General features: G+C 58.7%; 1 protein-coding gene across 1 annotated transcript in view; it reads left to right on the plus strand.

Moving 5' to 3' along the window:
* The window catches only part of SAMD11 (sterile alpha motif domain containing 11), a 76,878-nt gene that overhangs the window by 41,977 nt on the left and 15,066 nt on the right, over nt 1-19,835 (plus strand). The window contains 3 exon segments of the mRNA XM_030963864.1: nt 6,071-6,163; nt 13,312-13,473; nt 17,543-17,690. Of these exon segments, the coding sequence (XP_030819724.1) occupies nt 6,071-6,163; nt 13,312-13,473; nt 17,543-17,690 (403 nt within the window).

A 19,835-nucleotide genomic window follows, 5' to 3' on the forward strand; every position in this document is an offset into this window, starting at 1 on the left:
GATTCACAAGTTTGTGATTGCTAAAAAGCCTCTCTGCAGCATATAAAATTAATTCACATCTCTCTCTTAAGTGCAGTATATCCTTTCCATGAGCCTTTCTCACATTATGAATATTTACCACCTTCCTGTGCCTTCGGTGCACGCTGTAAAAATGAATTTTGGGAGAGCCTGGGAGCCAGGGGGGTGCTGGAGCACGTTCCCTGATGGATGGGCAGGCAGCAGGATGGCTCCAGCATCACCTGCACCTCCCTCTGGGCCACCCCTTGGGCCTGAAGTGCTGGACATTCCCTTTGTTCTAGCTGGGAGATGGGGTGTGAGGAGGAGGGAGGCAGCAGGAGCCTGGGGATGGTGGGAGGAGAGGCAGCTGCTCCTGTGGAGCTGGGAGGGGGCTCCAGGCTGCTGAGGAGGCCTGGCTGCTGTGGCATCCCTGGGAATCCTGCTCAGCCCCCTCCTCCCTGGGAGCCGTGCTTGGCCAGCGCCTGCGAGGGCTCAGGGAGCTGCGTGCAGCCTTTGGGGTGAGAGCAGAGTGCTGAGCTCTGCCTCTCCTTGGAGCCCTCCTGTGCTGCTGGGGGCCCTGGCTGCGCAGCCAGGCTGGGCCAGAGTCCTCCAGAGGGGAGCAGGAGGCAGAAACCCTTGGACCAGTCATCCTTCCTGCTTTGTAAGGGCCATTCCTGTGTCCCATCCCTCCCTTGGGCCACTCAGCAGTGTGTCCTGGCTTTGTCAGAGCCATTCCCCTGTCCCATCCCTCCCTCCCCTCTGTTCCCTGCTTTCCTTTCCGTTTCCAGGAGTCCCCTGGGGCAGGGAGCTGGGAGGGAGATCCCAAATCCCAGAAGCTGAGTGCCTCCCTGCCCCCATTCCAGGCTCTGGGATTGTTCAGGATCCCAAATCCCAGAGGCTGAGTGCCTCCCTGCCCCCATTCCAGGCTCTGGGATTGTTCAGGATCCCAAATCCCAGAAGCTGACTGCTTCCCTGCCCCTTCCCAGCTTCCCCAGTAATTTCCTCCCCCCATTCTTGCTGCCCCCAGTTAAATCATGGCCCTGATTCTGGTTCTTCCCATGACCTTGTGCTTCCCCTGCCTTTGTTCCGGGCATTCCTGCTGCCCACGGATGGATCCCCCTGTGCCAGCTTCTGTTGGGAGCAGCTCTGGGGCTGCTGAGCTCCGGGAAGCTCCTCACAACAGCCCTGGCCTGGGACAGGGTGTCCCCAGGGTGTCCCCAGAGCTGTGGGCTGGGCACAGGGACAGCAGGAGTGGCTGGGCTGGGCACAGGGACAGCAGGAATGGCTGGGCTGGGCACAGGGACAGCAGGAGTGGCTGGGCTGGGCACAGGGACAGCAGGAATGGCTGGGCTGGGCACAGGGACAGCAGGAATGGCTGGGCTGGGCACAGGGACAGCAGGAATGGCTGGGCTGGGCACAGGGGCAGCAGCAGTGGCTGGGCTGGGCACAGGGACAGCAGGAGTGGCTGGGCTGGGCTCAGGGACAGCAGGAATGGCTGGGCTGGGCACAGGGACAGCAGGAATGGCTGGGCTGGGCTCAGGGACAGCAGGAATGGCTGGGCTGGGCACAGGGACAGCAGGAATGGCTGGGCTGGGCTCAGGGACAGCAGGAATGGCTGGGCTGGGCACAGGGACAGCAGGAGTGGCTGGGCTGGGCTCAGGGACAGCAGGAATGGCTGGGCTGGGCTCAGGGACAGCAGGAATGGCTGGGCTGGGCACAGGGACAGCAGGAGTGGCTGGGCTGGGCACAGGGACAGCAGGAATGGCTGGGCTGGGCACAGGGACAGCAGGAGTGGCTGGGCTGGGCACAGGGACAGCAGGAATGGCTGGGCTGGGCTCAGGGACAGCAGGAGTGGCTGGGCTGGGCACAGGGGCAGCAGGAGTGGCTGGGCTGGGCTCAGGCTGCTCTCTGGGAGCTGTCCCTGCCAGAGCAGAGCAGAGCAGGGAGAGGCTGCCAAGGCATCCCAGGCCGGCCGGTGGGGATTGTCACGCTCAGGGCTGGAGCTGAGAGCCAGGGAAGATGTTTTTCCCTGTCCTGAAACGATGAGGAGGAGATGGGAGAGGGGCTGTGCTCTCGTGGATGTTGGCTGGCCCAGCCTGGGTGCTTTCCCGTGGAAGTTGGCTCCATTCTCTGTTTGCTCAGGACTTTGTGCTCCAAGAATCTTTCCGAGCAGCCCCAGAGCTGGGGTGGGGAGCGTGAGATAGGTCCCCATCCCTCCCCCCTGTGCTGCAGCAGGAGCACAGGGCAGGGCAGTTTGGGCCCAAACTGGGACCCTTTGTAGCCCCTGCAGCAAAACCCTCCCTGGTTTCCCTGCCCGGGGGTGTCCTTGGTGCAGAGTCCCTGTGCAGGGTGGGACAAAGCCCCCCCTGTGCCTTTGGGGATCCTGGGGATAGGGTTTCTAATCCCCCCAGCCTTAGGCTCCCAAGTGCTCTGCTGAAAGCTGATCAGAGGCTCGGGCTGCTTAGCTGGGCTGCTGAGGGTGGGGAGGCTGAGGATTAGAGCAGGCCAGGAGACAAAATATCCCCCCAGGCTGGTGCCACGCCAGCTGACTGCTGGGGCAGTGCCCAGCTCCTGGCCCTGCTGCTGCTGCAGAGCCTGGCTGGGCACAGGGGGCTGAACTGGCACCGAGAGCCTGGCTGAGCCTAAGCAGGGCACAGAGGGGCTGAACTGGCACAGAGAGCCTGGCTGAGCCTAAGCAGGGCACAGAGGGGCTGAACTGGCACAGAGAGCCTGGCTGAGCCCTGGGCTGGGCACAGAGGAGCTGAACTGGCACAGAGAGCCTGGCTGAGCCCTGGGCTGGGCACAGAGGAGCTGAACTGGCACAGAGGGGCTCTCCTGCTGCACTGCTGCCCAGCCCTGCCTCCCTGCAGGAGTGCAGCAGGTGAGTGCTGCATGGGACCTCCCATGAAAGAGGGGAGGAGAAAAGCCCACTCTGATTTCTGCAGCTCCCAGGGTACAACAACCAGGGTACAGCTCCCAGGGTACAGCTCCCAGCGAGGGTTGCAGCTCCCATGCTCTGCTGTCACCACCTCAGCCCAGCTCTGCCCCCAGCTCCACCTGCCCAGCCCCTCCAAGGACCCTGCACTCCCCCCAGCCCTGCACCTCCCCCTGGCAGCCCCCCAGGCCCCTGTGCCCTGACACACACAGAGCCAGGATGGCAGCAGCCAGTGCCCATCTCCCTGACTTTGCAGCAGCAGCAGCAGCAGCACCAAATCTGCTTTGCAAATGAGCTGGCAGAGCAGCTCCTGGATGTCTCAGCACCCTCCCAGAGCCAGGCTGTGCTTTTAGTGCCGTGCTGCTCATCCAGCACAGAGCCCCAAGGCAGGTTCTGCTCAGCCCGAGCACCTGCAGGAGGTGCGGAGCATCCGCCTGAGAGGATGGGCAGGCACCTGGGGTTCTGTTCCCCAATCCCTGCTTTGCCTCCTCTCCCTGCCTCCTTGCAGAGCCCTGCAGCTGAAAGGGAGCCAAATCAGGGCCGGTTTTAATATTACAGCTGAAAATGAAAGGCGTTATCAGTGGAACTGCAGAGTTATGAAGGCAGGCCAGGCAATAACCTGGTGCCAGGTCAGAGCTCTGCGGGATCCTGGTCCTGCCCTGCCCCTGGCTGGGAGGGAGATGGGGCTGAGGTGTGTGGGAATGGCATGGGAATTGCAGGGACTGGCTGGGAATATCTGGGAATGGCTGGGAATATCTGGGAATGGGTGGGACTGGCTGGGAGCATCAGGGAAAATCAGGGAATGGCATGGGAATATATGGGAATATATGGGAATATATGTGTATGGCAGGGAATGTGCAAGGAATGGGCAGGGAATGGCTGGGAATATCTGGGAAAGCTGGGAATGGCTGGGAATGGGCAGAGGGTGACTGGGAATAGCAGGGAATATCTGGGAATGGGCAGGGAATGGCTGGGAATGGCTGGGAATGGCTGGGAATAGACAGGGAATGGCTGGGAATGTCTGGGAAAGCTGGGAATATCTGGGAATGGCTAGGAATGGGCAGGGAATGGCTGGGAATGTCTGGGAAAGCTGGGCAAATCCGGGACTCTCTGGGCATGGCTGCGAGTCTCTGAGCATAGCAGCCCCGGAGGGAGCAGCGCTGGCGGCAGATGGGCCCGGGGGTGGGAGAGGAGCAGCGGGAGGGAGGCAGGGATGGGGGAACGAGGTGCCTTGGCAGAGCTGTGAAAGCGAGGAATCTTCACTGCTCACATTCCAGGGCTGTCACATGGAGCCCGTGCTGCTGTCACCAGCTCCTTGCCATGGAGACTCCTCTGCCTCCAGCCCGGGAGGGGAGAGCAGAGCGGAGCGGCTGGAGTTTGTTCCAAAGCCGCAAATGCTGGCTGGGAGCAGTCCTGGGGAGGAGCAGGATGTGTGATCTTGGCCTCCAGCGCCGGGGGATTGCAGCATCGGGGAGAAGCTTCCAGGAAAATCGGCACTGAGGGATGGAGCATTGCAGGGGGAGGGAGCTGGGGGCTCGGGGTGTGCTCCCTGTGAGCCCCGAGCTTGGGGAGGGCAGGGGTTGTGCGAGGGGGAAACTGAGGCAGGAGGAGTGGGAAAATCCCAATTGTATGGACAGAGAAAATTCTGATTGTATGGACAGAGAAAATTCCGATTGTATGGACAGGCTCTGGGTGTGCTCCCCGCGAGCCCCAAGCTTGGGCAGCTGATATGGCTGTGCAGGAGTTGTGTGAGGGGGAAACTGAGGCAGGAGGAGTGGGAAAATCCCAACTGTATGGACAGGCAGCTGGGGTGTGAGTGCTGAGAGCGCTGCCCGGGGTGCCTCTGTCCTTCCCTGGCTCTCCCCAGCCCCTCTGCTCTGCTGTGCTTCCTTGCCTTTGGGTTCTGCACAGCCACAAGCCTCTGCATTGTCCCCCAGTGCCAGTTCTGCCCAGGGATTGGGTGGCAGGGCCCTGGAAGGCTGAGTTTGGAGGCAGCCTGTGCTCTTCAAAGCCCTGCAATGCCCCTTGGAGCTCCTCGGGCAGAGGCACCTGCTGGGGCTGCTGTGCTCTGATCCCCAGTAAATCCCTGCCACGGCAGCACCTGGGCTGCTCGGCTGCATCCCCGGCGATGGGGAGTGATGCTGAGTGCTGGGGACAGTTCCTTGGCTGGAAATGTCCCCTGGAACAGGAGGATGTTGTTGTTGTTGTTATAAATAGGAGCAGGGGGTTTGTAACCTCCCTTAACCCCCACATTGCAGCAGCCTGGCAGTGCTCACAGGCACATCCAGCCCTTTCTCACTCCTCGTTTCTGAGATTTTTTTATTATTATCATTATTATTATTTTCTCTCTTTTAAGATGCTGCATCTTTAACAAGCCCTTGATAGATGAGGGTTTGGTGCTTGCAGTGACAAACAGGCTCTTCCTTCCTGCCCATATGCACCATCATGCTTTCAGTTTCCCCGGCGTTATTAGGGGAGGATATTGATTCCAAACCTGCTCGGGGCCGCTGTAATTGTGTCTCAGAGATTCGGTGCTGCTCCGGAGGGCTGCAGTAATGCACGGGGCTTGAGTGTTTCCGTGCAATCCAGAGGGGGAAGATTGCTGAGGACCTTGAGGTTTTGAAGGAGGAGGAGGGAGGGAGGGGGAGAGACTGGGAGAGAGAGACACAGAGAGAGACAGAGATACTGTGGTAGGAAGATTCAGAGATCTGTTGTGCTTTTTTTTTTTTTCCCTTCCCTGTGTTGTTTTTTTCCTCCCCTTCCTCTCCCCCAGTTGCTTTGCATCAGGGCATGAAAGGAGTGGAAACACCGGGGGGACAAAAGGCACCAGAGCAAATGATGAAACTCAGTAAGGAAATCAAGTGGATTCAGAATTTATGGCTGGAAAACGTTGCATTGATCAGAGTATGAATAGTCATTATGTGCTTTTGGGCTGCGTGATTAGGAAAGCAGATCAAGGCTCTCAAGATGATGATTTTTCTTACTTTCATTTTTTTCTCTCTCTGCTCGTAATATCAGAGTGCGTGTGTGTGCCTGTGTGTGAGAGAGAGCAGCAAAATACCAAAGTGTCTCTGGTCTCTCCTGCAAGGAGGAAAGTGCAGCCTCCTCTGACCCTCAGCTCTCTGCTCTCTCTCCCAGATGAAATTTTAGGCAAGAGAAGAGTATGTTCCCCCAACAGCAGCAGTGAGTGTCCTTTGGAGAGCAAGAAAGCCCGGAGTGAGTCCCCAAAGGGTAAGTGCTGCCTCTCCTCCCCCATCCCCTTCCCCTTTCTTCTCCTTTCCCCTGAGTGGAACTTAATTGAGGTGAAGGAGGGAGGGCTGTGGGGTGGGAGCTGTGTCTGGCACTGGGGCTGCAGGAGGAGGCTCTGCTTTTCCTTTATCTCCTCGGAGGGAGCCTTGCAGGGCGACACAGGGATTGCCTCTTAATTACTGTCATTGCTCGGTGACCAAACAAAAAGAAGCAGGTTGCAGCCTTCCAGGTGGATTTCAGGGGTGCTCCTGCTTCTTCAGGCAGCAATGTCTCGGTGACATGTTTAATGTGAAAGGTACACACGGGCTTATCGTGCTGGCATCTGCTCCTTTAAAGGGAAAAAAGGAGCCTGGCAGGGAGAATGGGGCTGCTGAGTTTTCTCTTACGCATTTATGGCACCGTTCCTATAGAGATGGAATCTGCAGAAGGTTTCTCTATTTAGGGTTTGGTTTGTTGTCTTTTTATTTATTTATTTATTTATTTATTTTTTACCTCTTGATTTGCCTTCCAGTTCTTTCCTATAAACAGGATTTTTAAACTTTCTTTACGAGTGGCAGAGTGGGCTGGCTAATGGAGCCTGCAGTTGATGAGTTTGTCTCCAGGTTGAGTAAATGAGGTTTTGCAGGCCGTTTACTTAAAGGCTTTGTTGTTAATATCGGGCTAATTAGCTGTCAGTAATAGCCAGCTCCATCCCGGTGCCTAAACCTGCTCTGCCTGAGCATCCAGAGCGGCTCTGTGAGGCTGGGTCCTGCTCCATGGGCCAGCCCAGCCGAGCCTCTGCCAGGGCTGGGTTCCCACCCAGGGAACCTCCAAGGGCTGCACTTTGTCCTGGAGCCTCCTTCAGCCTCACACTTCACCTTCTGCTTTCTAAAGATCCATTCTGGGGACCTGTCCTGCATCCTGATTGCACAGAATGTTCCTGGCTCTGCCCTCCTTGTGCCCAAAGGGTGCTCTGGAGGCAGAATTCTCTGGTTTCACTATAGAAAATAGCAAATCCTCCCTCTGATGTAACCCTCTCCTGCCCATTAACTCTTTCATGGCAGCAGAAATGCCTCAGATTTTGCTGGGAACCCTTTAAACTGCTCCTCCTTATGTTTTCCTTGATTTTTTTTCCCATTTGCTCTATTTGTGTTATCCCTGAAATGTTTCTGGTGGCTGTGCAGGTGAGTTCCAGGTGGTGCTTCCACAGGTTCATGAACAGATTTGTTCCATCAGGCACGAGGCCCCTGGGACACACATTTTATATTTTATATTTTATATCATCTATTTATATATTATATTTATATTTTGCTGCAGTTGTGCCCCTCATAGTTCCAAGTTTGTGGCTGAGAGCTGAGTGCAGGGAACAGAACCTGTGGGGCCTGGCTGGGAATGGGCTGAACTTCACCCAAGCCAAGGGATTGCTTGGGATTCACCCTGAAAAGGTTTCTGGCACAGGTGGATGTTTTTGGCACGGGGTCAGGCGATGTCATTCTGTTCCTTTCCTTTGGCCTCCCCACCTTTATTTTTGTGGGCTGAGGGCAGGGTGAGGAGCCCTGGCTTTGCAGGAAGCACTCGGGATCTCAGTCCTGCCCCTTGGCTCCCAGACTTTCAGGGATTCCCCAGCTTTTTAACAGAGGGGTTCCCAGGAAACCCTGAATAAAGCAAAGTTTTGTTTTCTGCTCCCACTCTGAGGCAAGACAGAATGGAAATTCAGAGCTGGGGCTTTTGCCCACTGGTTTTTGTGAAATCCCCAGAGCTGTGCAGGAATTTTAGCCCAGGCTGTGCTGATGCTGGAATTCCACTGGAATGGTGAGGGGCTGAGGTTTCTGTGCTTTGGGGCTGCTCTCTGCTGTGAAAAGGGGCTGACAGGAGGGGCTGCCCCCAGGCTTTGTGTCCCAGCCCCCAGCAGTGGCAGCTCCCATCCTGCTGTGGCTCCAGCAGCATCCCTGTGCCGTGGATGCCATGGGGAAAACAGAATCCCTGTGTCCCCAGCTCTGCCTGGGAGCAGGAGGCTCCACCTCGTGTGGGAAACCATTCCCAGATGGGATGGGCCCCCATGGATGCTGCCCTGGGCTCTGGGAGCTGCTGCTGTGGGAGGTGCTGGGCACTGGGGGGCTCTGCCTGGGGATTTGGGAGTGGGAAGGGAGGCCAGGGCTGCAGCATCTCCTGGGAGCCCTTTTCCTGCAGCCTGGGGGTCCTGGGCCTCGTGGAGGTGCTGCTGCTGCACCTCCTGCATCCCTGGGGTGGGGATGGTCGCTCCAGCAGAGCACACAACACAGGACCGCATCCGATCCAGCAGAGCCAACCCAGCGCCCCTCCACCCAGAGTGTTTATCCCACAGGATCTGTCCCTCTCCATCCCAGTATCCCAGCAGGACCTGCCCCCCACCCAGTGACCCAGCAGGACCCATCCCAGTGATCCAGCAGGACCTGCCCCACCCAGTGACCCACAGACCGCCCCCCAGTGACCCACAGGACGCCTTCCATCCCAGTGATCCCAGCAGGGATCTGTCCCACAGGCCTGCCCTCTCCATCCCAGAGATCCCAGCAGGACCTGCCCTCTCCATCCCAGAGATCCCAGCAGGATCTGTCCCTCTCCATCCCAGATCCCAGCAGGGCCTGCCCTCTCCATCCCAGCAGGACCTGCCCTCTCCATCCCAGAGATCCCAGCAGGACCTGCCCTCTCCATCCCAGTGATCCCAGCAGGACTGTCCCTCCACCCAGACCCCGCTCCCCAAATCCCAGCAGGACCTGCCCTCTCCAGAGATCCCAGCAGGATCCTTCCCAACTCCATCCCAAGATCCCAGCAGGACCTGCCCCTCCATCCCAGAGATCCCAGCAGGACCTGCCCTCCCATCCCAGTGATCCACAACTGCCAGAACCAGAGGCTCTCCCAGAGATCCAGCAGGACCTGCCCTCTCCATCCCAGAATCCCGGCAGGATCTGTCCCTCTCCATCCCAGTGATCCCAGCAGGACCTGCCCTCTCCATCCCAGTGATCCCAGCAGGACCTGCCCTTTCCATCCCAGTGATCCCAGCAGGACCTGCCCTCTCCATCCCAGAGATCCCAGCAGGATCTGTCCCTCTCCATCCCAGTGATCCCAGCAGGACCTGCCCTCTCCATCCCAGAGATCCCAGCAGGACCTGCCCTCTCCATCCCAGTGATCCCAGCAGGACCTGCCCTCTCCATCCCAGTGATCCCAGCAGGACCTGCCCTCTCCATCCCAGTGATCCCAGCAGGATCTGTCCCTCTCCATCCCAGTGATCCCAGCAGGACCTGCCCTCTCCATCCCAGTGATCCCAGCAGGATCTGTCCCTCTCCATCCCACACTGGCCCTGGGAGCAGCTCTGGCTCAGGCACAGCTGGGCTGGATCTGGAAGAGCCTTTGGAAGGGGAGCCTTTGGAAGAGGAACCTATGGAAGAGGAACCTATGGAAGAGGAGCTTTTGGAAGGGGAGCCTGTGGAAGGGGAGCCTGTGCAAGAGGAGGCTCTGGAGGAGGAGCAGTGAGCCTGTGGCTCCGCTGGCGCTGCCGTGGCCGCTCCTGGCGTGGCGAGGGGAGCAGAGGCAGCCAAGGCGATCCCTGCTGCTCCCTGGCTGAGTGAAAAAACACCTGTGGGGCTGGAAACCCTCCCGGGGGGCAGCAGCCTCCATGCCTGCCCTGGCCCCTCCCCAGAGCTCGCTCCGGAGATCAAAAGGGAGCCCTGGCTGGGGAAACGGGGCCCTGCCAAACAGAGCAGAACGTTCTGGAGCCAGGGCTGGCAGGGCAGGGCAGGGGCACACGGTTCCCCAGTGAATGAAAGCTCTCCTGCCTGGCTGCAGAGCCCCTTCCCCAGCGCCTCAAGGCTGGAACTGGAGGATGGGAAGGGAAAATTGGGAAGAGCGTTCAGTTCCTGCTGGAGCAGCTGGAAAATCCCTCTGGTGGGAGCCTCGGGGAGGTGGGAGAGCAGGAGCAGGCTGGATGGATGGAGGGCTGGAAAACACACCCAGGGAATGATCTGGGGCTCACCCCTGGGTGAGGATGAGCTCACAGGCTGCTGCTGCTGCCATCCTCCTCTCTGTGCTGCTGGGGACCATTTAAACCAAAACAAGATCTCTGCTTAACAGAGGAGCCCAGAACCAGAGCTGGGCTGCAGCTGAGCAGTTCAGACCCAGCCTCTGTCTGTTTGTCCCTCTCCTCTGGGGGGGACATCCACGTGCTGGTGGCTTTGGCAGCTCTCCAGTTAGGCCAGGGGAAGAAATGAGGTTTTGGCCTTGTTCTTGCTGACAGCATCAGTGCCCCCAGAGCCAGGCTGCTGAACGTGGGGGGAATTGGGCACAGGCAGGAAAAACCCCTGGGCTGCTGACCCTGCCCTGGGCTCTGGGCTGAGCAGGGTTTGCTGCAGGTCCTTGGGGTTGAATGAAGGGAACCTTGGCCTGTAGGCCAGGAGGGGAGGATGGACAGGCTGGGTGCTGCTGCCTTATCTGGGGTTGCTTGGGCAGGATGAGCCTGGGGAAAGGTCCTGGAGAGGCCGTGCAGCAGGGCAATGTCCTTGGCTGTGCAGGAGCTGGGTGCCCAGGAGCCGCCCTGGCTGTGCCAGCAGAGGGTGGGAGATGGGAGGCTGGGCTGGGCTGGGCTGCTCCGGGGGATGTGCTGGGGCTGCAGAGGGCCCAGCAGATGCCTGGCCTGGCTCTGCCTCCCCAGGGCTGTGCCAGAGTCCATTTCACACCTGGCGGCTGCGGGAGCTTTGGCAGATCAGTCTCCAGCATTACCCCTGGTAATGACAAAAGCAGACAGCAAAGCTCCAGCAAAGCTGGAATTACTGCTGGCTGAGTCATGTGAAATCTCCCAAGTTTTAAGCATGGAAATCCAGCCTTTCCCTGGATTCCTCCTTCCTCTTAGCCTCCCCTCTCAGCCACCCCCATTGTCCCTCCCCTCCCTGCACCTGAAATCTGCTCTGCGGCTGATCCCATGGAGTTTATGGTAATTAAGTGTTATTAAATCCCCTCCCCCCTCCCTTCTTTTTGCTCTAATGACACAGCTGTGGGGGGAGAAGAAAAAAAAAAATCAGTGTTTTTCTAAATCAGGTCTGTGGCTTCGCTCCTGAGACCTTTGGGTAAGAGCATCAGGAGGGAGCTGAAACAGTGAGCTCCTGCATCCCTGGGGGAGGAGGAGGAGGAGGGAATCCTCCCTGCTGGGAAGGAGGCCTGGAAGGGAATTCTGCCCTCTCCTCCCTCCCCTGCTGCTTCCAGGGGTGTCCTGCAGGTTTGGGCTGGGGCTGAGGGATCAGGGCTGTTCCCAGAGCAGCCCCTGCCCTGCCCTTGGGGGCTGGGGGACCCAGGGCAGGGAGGGAACCCAGCTCCTGATCCCAGCAGGGCCGGGAGCAGCCCAGGGAGGCAGCAGGGTGCAGATGTGGGTCACTGGGGCACGGGCTGAGGCTGCAGGGCAGCCAGAGTGCTGCGTGAGGAGAGCCCTGGCCCTGCTGGAGGGCTGAGCTGAGCTGGGGTCATTTCCCTTCTGCTCTTGGCAGCCAGGGATGCAGCCCTGCAGTGTTGAAATGTTGTACAGCTCAGATTATTACAAATACTATAATTTTATTATTATTATTATTATTATTATTATTATTATTATTATTATTATTATTATTATTTCAATCACTGTAATTACAATCGTCATTATCGTTATTATAGTTACTCATTATTCATTGTTATTTATTTTTCTATTTTATTGTTGTTATAATTTATTATTGGGAGGATGATGAGACGATGGTGATATGATGATGAGATGATGATAATGATGATGATGAGATGATGATGATGTTATGATGATGATGATGATATTATGATGATGATGTTGATGCTGCTGCTGCTGCTGATGTTTCCCCCCCGTATTTTGGGCAGGGGGTGGTGGTTTCATTACAACCTGCGGAAAGTTTCAGCCCCAAAGGCTGAGCCCCGTGGGTTGGGTCAGAGCAAGGCAGCACCAGTGCCTGAGCTGCCTCATTTCTCAGCCCCTGTGTGTCCTGGGCTGCTTCTGGCTGCCCCACACTCCCCTTTGCTGATGGGAGCCCCTCTCTCAGCCCCCAGCAGCATTCCCAGTGCCATGCTGTGCCCAGTGCCACCCCCGAGAGCCCTGCAGCAGGAACTGGGGCACACGGGAGGGCGTCCCTGTCACCCGCAGCCCCTCGGAGCTCCTGTCAGTGCCAGCCCTGCCACCCCCCTTCCCTGTGCCTGGGAGTTCCTCTCTGAGTAATGAAAAGGCTTTGCCTGTGGGAAAGATCCAAGATAAAATAGTGTTGGAGCAGCCAAGGCGGAGAGCAGTAATTACTGAGAGCTGTGCTTACAGTAAACACAAAACCCCTGTGGTTTTCCCTGCCTGCCTGCCAGGCTGGGATCCCTCAGGCGCTCCATGGGCAGGGAGGGGCTTTGGGAGCCCCCAGGGTGCTGGGGCACGGTCCAGAGGGGAAACAGCCTGCTCTGAGGTGTCCTCCTGAGGGCTGGGCAGGGGGGTGGCAGCACTGTCCCTTGGGGGTGTGACAGCACGGTCAGGCCTTGCTCTGCTGAATTCTGAATTACCAACAGGCTTCTCAGTTCTTACAAGGGAAGAATCCCCCCACACTCACAGAATTCCCCCAAATTCTCGGAATCCTCAGGTTGGAAGAGACCTTCAAGACCATGGAGTCCAACCCAGCCCCAACACCTCAACTAAACCTTGGCACCCTGCACTCATTTGGGATGGGTCTGGGGGATGTCCCTGAGCCCTGGACTCATTTGGGATGGGTCTGGGAGATGTCCCTGAGCCCTGGAGTTGTTTGGGATGGGTCTGGGAGATGTTCCTGAGCCCTGGACTCATTTGGGATGGGTCTGGGAGATGTTCCTGAGCCCTGCACTCATTTGGGATGGGTCTGGGAGATGTTCCTGAGCCCTGCACTCATTTGGGATGGGTCTGGGAGATGTTCCTGAGTCCTGGTCTCATTCCAGAACTTTATCACCTTTCTGTGAAAAACTTCTTCCCAACCTGCAGCCAGAATTTCCCTGGGCGCAGCCCAACACATCCCCTCTGATATTTCCCATAAATACCAGTGTGTGCGTGGACACCCAGCTTTCCTGCAGCCGGACCCCGTGTCCGCTGCCCCGTGGCTGAGCGTGTCTGTGTGTCTGTCTGTCCGCAGAGACGTCGCAGACGCCGGCGCTGGAGGAGGTGGCGCAGATGACCCCCGAGGAGCACTACAGGCGCATGATGTCTGCCCTCAACGAGCACGGCTCCTTCGAGGAGCAGCAGCAGCAGCGCCTCTTCCAGCTGGCCAACAGCATGGCAGTGCCCAGCCACGGGGGTAGGGATGGCCAGCACGGGGCTGGGGGCTCTGCTGACACAGGGGGGTGGGATGGGGGTGGCAACGAGCCCTGGGGTCGTTTGGGATGGGTTTGGGAGATGTTCCTAAGCCCTGCAGCTGTTTGGGATGGGTTTGGAAGATGGTCCTGAGCCCTGGAGTTGTTTGGGATGGATCTGGGAGACGTTCCTGAGCTCTGGAGTTGTTTGGGATGGGTCTGGGAGATGTTCCTAAGCCCTGCAACTGTTTGGGATGGGTTTGGAAGATGGCCCCGAGCCCTGGGGTTGTTCAAGATGGATCTGGCAGATATTCCTGAGCTCTGGACTCCTTTGGGATGGGTGTGGGAGATGTTTTGGAGGGAGCTGGCTGCATCCAGCACGTCCTGGGCTGTGCCTAAAGGGGGCACCAGGAGGTTGCAGGATCACGAGCATCCCTGCCCAGGTACAGCATCCCTGCACGGGTAAAACATCCCTGCCCAGGTACAGCATCCCTGCACAGGTAGAGCATCCCTGCACAGGTAAAACATCCCTGCACAGGTAAAACATCCCTGCCCAGGTACAGCATCCCTGCACGGGTAAAACATCCCTGCACAGGTAAAACATCCCTGCACAGGTACAGCATCCCTGCACAGGTACAGCATCCCTGCACAGGTAGAGAGCAGGGCTGGCACGTCCTGCCTGCCTCAGGAGCAGTGGCAGCCCCAGCAGAGCATCACTGGAGCTGCAGGAGGATCTCTGCTCCCAGTGTGAATCCCCAGGGCTCCTTGTTAGGTTAATGAAGAGGCTGTCTTCTTTTCCACTCTGTTTGATTTGATTGGCTTCTCTGGGGGCAGCAAGGGATTGCTGTGGAGGAAGGATTTGCTTATCAGCAAAGGCACAAACACAAACCTGCCCCGGCCCCGTGGGGAGGTGCCAGCAGCTGGGGCTGGGGCTGGGCTGTGCCAGGCACTGCAGAGCCCCTGCAAACTCAGCTCTGGTGGCTGAGGGGCAGAGCTGTGTGCCACAGGGCCGGGATGGCACGTGGGAACACGCACAGAGGGAGGGACAGGGGCTGACAAAAGGGTGGCACTGAATATTCAGCCCTGACTGGAGCCCGGCAGGGCTTGGGCACAGCACAGAGCGTGGGGTGTGACCAGGGCTGGGACAGACTGGCCCTGGGTGGCTGCTGGCCACAGGGACGTGTCCATCCCTCCAGTGTGTGCCGGGGGCCCGCTGGGTCGCCCCTGCCCCCAGAATAACGAGAGCAGCTCATTACCTTGAGAGCCCGGCGTGTTTTTGTGGTGATGATTAAATTCCCTCATCAGCATTTGTCGGGGGGGTCACGCTGGGGTTTGGGGGTGGGCAGGGGGGAGAAGGAGCCTGCACAGGCAGACTGGCTCGGGGAGCACTGACAAGACAAAACTTGGTGTATTTTTGGATTGTCTCCACACCACAGGGCTCTGGTTGGGCTATAAATTATTAGTGCCAGTACAAAGCGCAGTTTATCTACGGGCTCACACGGAGGCACCAATAACATTAATAATTTAAAAAATGTTAATAATTTAGAAATCTTTTTTTTTTTAATTGCTTTTCAGCCCCCCCTTCCCCCCTCCTCCTCCCCCGTTTTCCCAGTGGCATTCATCCCACATTCTGAATTCAGTCTGTCTCCGTGCCTGGAACCTCCATCCGCCAGCGTCCCTCTGTCAATCAATCTGATTTCCCAACTGTCAGAGTGGGATTGTAAATAACAGATCCTCGGGGGGGCCTGGGCAGCAGGGAGGGGGGAAGGCAGGGCAGAGGGGGTGTGAGCGGGGGGTTGTTGCGGTCACTCAGGATCAATGCAGCTCCTGGAGCTGGCTGCACGCCAGCCCTCTAAATTACAGCCGCCGTGGCAATCAGGAGTGACCTGGGCTTTTCAGATAATTAATTTATAAACATTGCAAGGTTGCACGGTCTGCCTGGCTCGGCGAATTCTCGGGTTTTTTTTTTCTGTGATCTGATGGTGTTTGGCTGTTCCTTGAGTGCTCGTGCAGTTCAGAATGGTTTCAGTGTTTGTCCCCTCGGCTGGGGCAGGAATGTGGGCAGAAATGGGGGCACTGCTGTCCCCTGTCCGGGGCAGAAATGGGGCACTGCTGTCCCTGTCCGGGGCAGAAATGGGGGCACTGCTGTCCCCCTGTCGGGGCGAAATGGGGCACGCACTGTCCCCCTGTATGGGGGCAGAAATGGGGGCACTGCTGTCCCCTGTCCGGGGCAGAAATGGGGGGCACTGCTGTCCCCCTGCCCGGGGCAGAAATGGGGGCAGAAATGGGGGCACTGCTGTCCCCTGTCCGGGGCAGGAATGGGGGCACTGCTGTCCCCCGTCCCCCTTGCTGCCAGCACAAACTGCAGCTGTGGGAAGGTTCTCAGCCCAGCACGGGGCTCCTGAGCATCACCACAGTGTTTGATGCTGTGATTGACGGAGCTCAGGCTGGGCTGGGCACATCGTGGTGCCAGGAGGGCTGGCTGGGATTTGCAGAAAAGAGCCTGGTGGGGGAAAGGGAGGCACAGAGATGGGAAGTGTGGCATTACCAGGGTTTGCAGTGCTCCTACAGCTTTACAGAGCAGCTGTGGGCAGAGGTGGGTGTGCTGCTGGGTGTGAGGGCTTTGGGGTCAGTGCTGGAGCTGATCCTGCCCAGGGTGTGCTCGGGGAGGTAAATCTGCCCGTGCTGCTCTCCCAGCTGTGCTGTGGTTTCCTGTGGCAGGCTGATGGTGTGAGGGAGGTTTCCTCTGCGGGGATGTTTCCTGTGCACCACGTGAAGGGCAGCAGAGGCTCTGGGGTGGGATGTGAGCTGTGTGCAGGGGGATTTCACACAGATAGCGGCACTGAGGGACTCCTGATGGTTCACTGGCAGAGAGAAGCCCCCTGGGAAAGCCTCAGTGTGCCTGGCACAGGTGTCCATGTCACTTGTTGTTCCCTGAGGCCAGGGCAGGGCACATGGGCTGTACCTGCATCACCTGCCCCTCCCTGGGGCTCCTTGGCCGTGTGCATGTGTGGCTCTGGCCTTGCCTGCTCTGTCCATCCCAGGGCACCGTGTGGCCTGCACTGACCCCTCAAGGGGCTGTGCAGGTGTCACCGCACAGGTGTCACAGGCAGGGTGACACAGTTATCACAGGCAGGGTGTCACAAATGTCACAGGCAGGGTGACACAGTTATCACAGGCAGGGTGTCACAAATGTCACAGGCAGGGTGACACAGTTATCACAGGCAGGGTGACACAGGTGACAGTCCTGCCATGGTCCCAGGGCAGTGCAGGCTGAACGAGGGCTGCGTTTCCTTCTCACCTGCAGCTGTCGTGCAGCTCGGGCTGGGAGGGGGGTCCCCTTCTGTACCCCATCCTCAGCTGCTCGGGGCCCAGCCCTTCCGTGTCCTGGGCGGGTTCAGCGCTGCAGAGCCCCCACGGGGGTCCCGGGCACAGCGAGCCCCGGCAGACACGGCGGGAGCGGGGCAGGTGCCGGCGCGGCTCCGCTCGGGACCGGCCGGGAGAGGGAGTGCGGGGAATGCCTCGCTCTCCTCCCGCTCCCCTCGCTTCCATCCATCCCTCCTTCCATCCTTCCCTCCCTTTTTTCCGCTCCTTCCCTGCCTCCCTCCCTCCGGCGGGAAGGCAATTAAGCCGCAAATCCACCCCCCTGCCGTAGTTGCACAATTTCCTCCGCCGCCGAACTCCCAGGGCGGCGGGGGCGGATCGCGCCCGGAGCCGCTCGGCCGCTCAGAGCCGGGGCCGCCGCTCCCCGCGGGGTGAGAGCCGGGGCCGCCGCTCCCCGCCGGGCTCCGCCGCCGCCCCGGCGCCCGAGAGCCGCCCCGAGCCGCGGGCTGGCCCCGGGGAAGGGGGGACAGCCCCGGGGAAGGGGGGACAGCGGAGCCGCCGTGGCCCGGGGGCTGCGGGCACGGCCGGGAGCGGCCCCGGGGCACAGCGGGTCCGTGTGTCCGTCTGTGTGTTCGTGTGTCCGTCTGTGTGTCCGTGTGTCCGAGTGGGCTCGGGGCCGGCCAGCAGCAGCTCCAGCAGCATTAGCAGCAGCTCCTCCAGCAGCTCCTGACCGCTCCCTTGTGTCCCCAGATCTGCTCCGGGCGCGGCAGGAGGTGGCGGCGGCGGCGGCGCGGACCCCGGGCGCGATGGAAGCGCACATCCCCTCGGCCAGCAACTCGTCCAGCCAGCGCAGGAAGCAGGGCCTGCCCCAGCACAGGGACAGCCACTTCCCCGACAGGTACCGGGCACGGCCCCGGGGCGGGGTTTGCCGGGCCGGGAGGGCTGGCACGGCTGGGGTGGCTGTGGGAAGGGTCAGGCCTTGGGGTGGGATGGGATGGGATGGGCAGTTTGGGAGTCACCATCCCTGGAAGTGTTTAAAAGGCGTGTGGATGTGGCACTGGGGACGTGGCTTGGTGGTGGCCATGGTGGTGTCCATGGTGGCTGGACTCGGTGATTTTAGAGAGCTTTTCCAGCTTTTGGGATTGTGTAATCTGAGCTGGGCAGAGCTGATTTGCCTGGGCCAGGTGTGACTGTCACCTCTGGGGGTTGTGCAGGTGCTGGGTGGGGATGCTCCTGCCCCACTCCGGGGGTCTCTGTGGAAAGGGGGGAATCTCTGCCTGTGCACATCTGCATCCACATCCAGGGGAGCGACTGCCAGGCTGGGATGATCCCAAACCTGTGCTGGAGGTGCCACTCTCACCTGTTGGTGGGCACAAAGCAAGTTGAGGTGTCGAAGTTTGCATTTCGTAGCATCCCCAGATAATGAGAAAGGAGAAATGCTCTGAGGTGGAACAGAAAGAGAAGTTTTCTTTGTTAGGGAAGAGAGCCTCAGCTTGCCTCTCCCACTGCTGGGAGTGCTGGAAAGCTGATATCACCCCCACCCCCAGGAAATTCTAGCTCATTTATCTTGCTCTGTGCCACGAGCCATTCCCTCTGCAATCAAGAACTTCAGAGGGAAATTAAATTAAAGCTGTGTGCGTTCCTGACAGGGATGGAGGGACAGGAGGGGGCTGTGGGGATGCAGAGGCTGTGGATGTCATGGGATGAGCAGTGAAAGGCTCTGGCATTTCCACTTCTCTTGGCTCTTGTGTCGGGCTGGGGGCAGAGCAGGCTGCACTATCAGCTCTGCAGTGTGTGCATGGATGTGCTGAGTCCAGAATTTCCCCCCCATTCAGAGCCTTGGAGATCCTGTCTGGTTTTCCTGCTCTCCCAGCAACACCTTTGCACTGTGGAGGGGCCGGGCAGCCCTGGAAGCCTCTCTCTCTCCCGCAGCGTGTACTTTGGCTAACCCAGCCCATAAATCCCAGCTCCTGAGCAGACCTGGGAGGAATGCGGGGATGGAGGAGCCTCCTGCAGCCGCTCTCAGGAACGCTTCCCCAGCGCTGTGTGGGCTGGAGAGGAGCCAGCCCGGCCCCGGGGCTGCCTGCAAAAGCATCCACGGCAGGGTGGAGGCTGCTCAGGGGAGGTGCTGCTCGTGGGGAGGTCCAGACAAACCCAGGGGTTCCACTAATTAATTATTAATTAATTGGAGGCTGCTCAGGGGAGGTGCTGCTCGTGGGGAGGTCCAGACAAACCCAGGGGTTCCACTAATTAATTATTAATTAGTTGGAGGCTGCTCACGGGGAGGTGCTGCTCGTGGGGAGGTCCAGATGAACCCAGGGGTGCCATTAATTAATTAATTATTAATTAATTGGAGGCTGCTCACGGGAAGGTGCTGCTCGCAGGAGGGGTGAACTGAGCTTGGCGAGGTCCAGGGGTGCCATTAATGAATTAATTATTGCATCTTTGCTGGCCAGAAAGGGGCTGTGAGGTTGGCTCTGTGGGGATGAGGCACACAAACCCACGGATATGGATTTTCTTGAGCCAAGGTCGTGGTTGTGGCAGAGTGGTTGGTCCCTTCATCTCTTTGCTCCCTGGAGTCAGTGAAATTGAGACATCTTGCCAAAAGCAGACCCAAGGCACAGTCTGCTGGAGAATTCATTTGGTTTTGTGGTTTTGGTTTCCTGGATCCCTTGGAGATGGATTCAGCGGGGATGCCAGGGCCTGGTGGTCTGTTTGGGAAGATGCTTGAGTTCAGTGTTATAAAAAGACTTGGAAGAGGAGAGGGTACAACTGAAAGGTGCCACTGTAACCACTCCAGCCTGGAGCTCTTCCATCTGCACACTGCTGCCTCTCCTGCAGGGCTGCCAGGTGGCTGTGCCCTGCAGAGCTGCTGGGATGCTGCTCCTTGGCTGCCGCCTCCGGGATTTGTTGGCAAAGTTCTGCTGGGCTCCTTCAGCCTGGCGTCTTCCTCCCCGAGGTGCTCATCCCTGCTTCTCTCTGCATGGAGCCTGGGGAAAATTCCCTCTTCAGGGAAAATCTCTCATGGCCTGCATGGAGAAGG

Source organism: Camarhynchus parvulus, chromosome 21 (genome assembly GCF_901933205.1).
Source record: "Camarhynchus parvulus chromosome 21, STF_HiC, whole genome shotgun sequence".
In the NCBI taxonomy this organism is placed as follows: domain Eukaryota; kingdom Metazoa; phylum Chordata; class Aves; order Passeriformes; family Thraupidae; genus Camarhynchus; species Camarhynchus parvulus.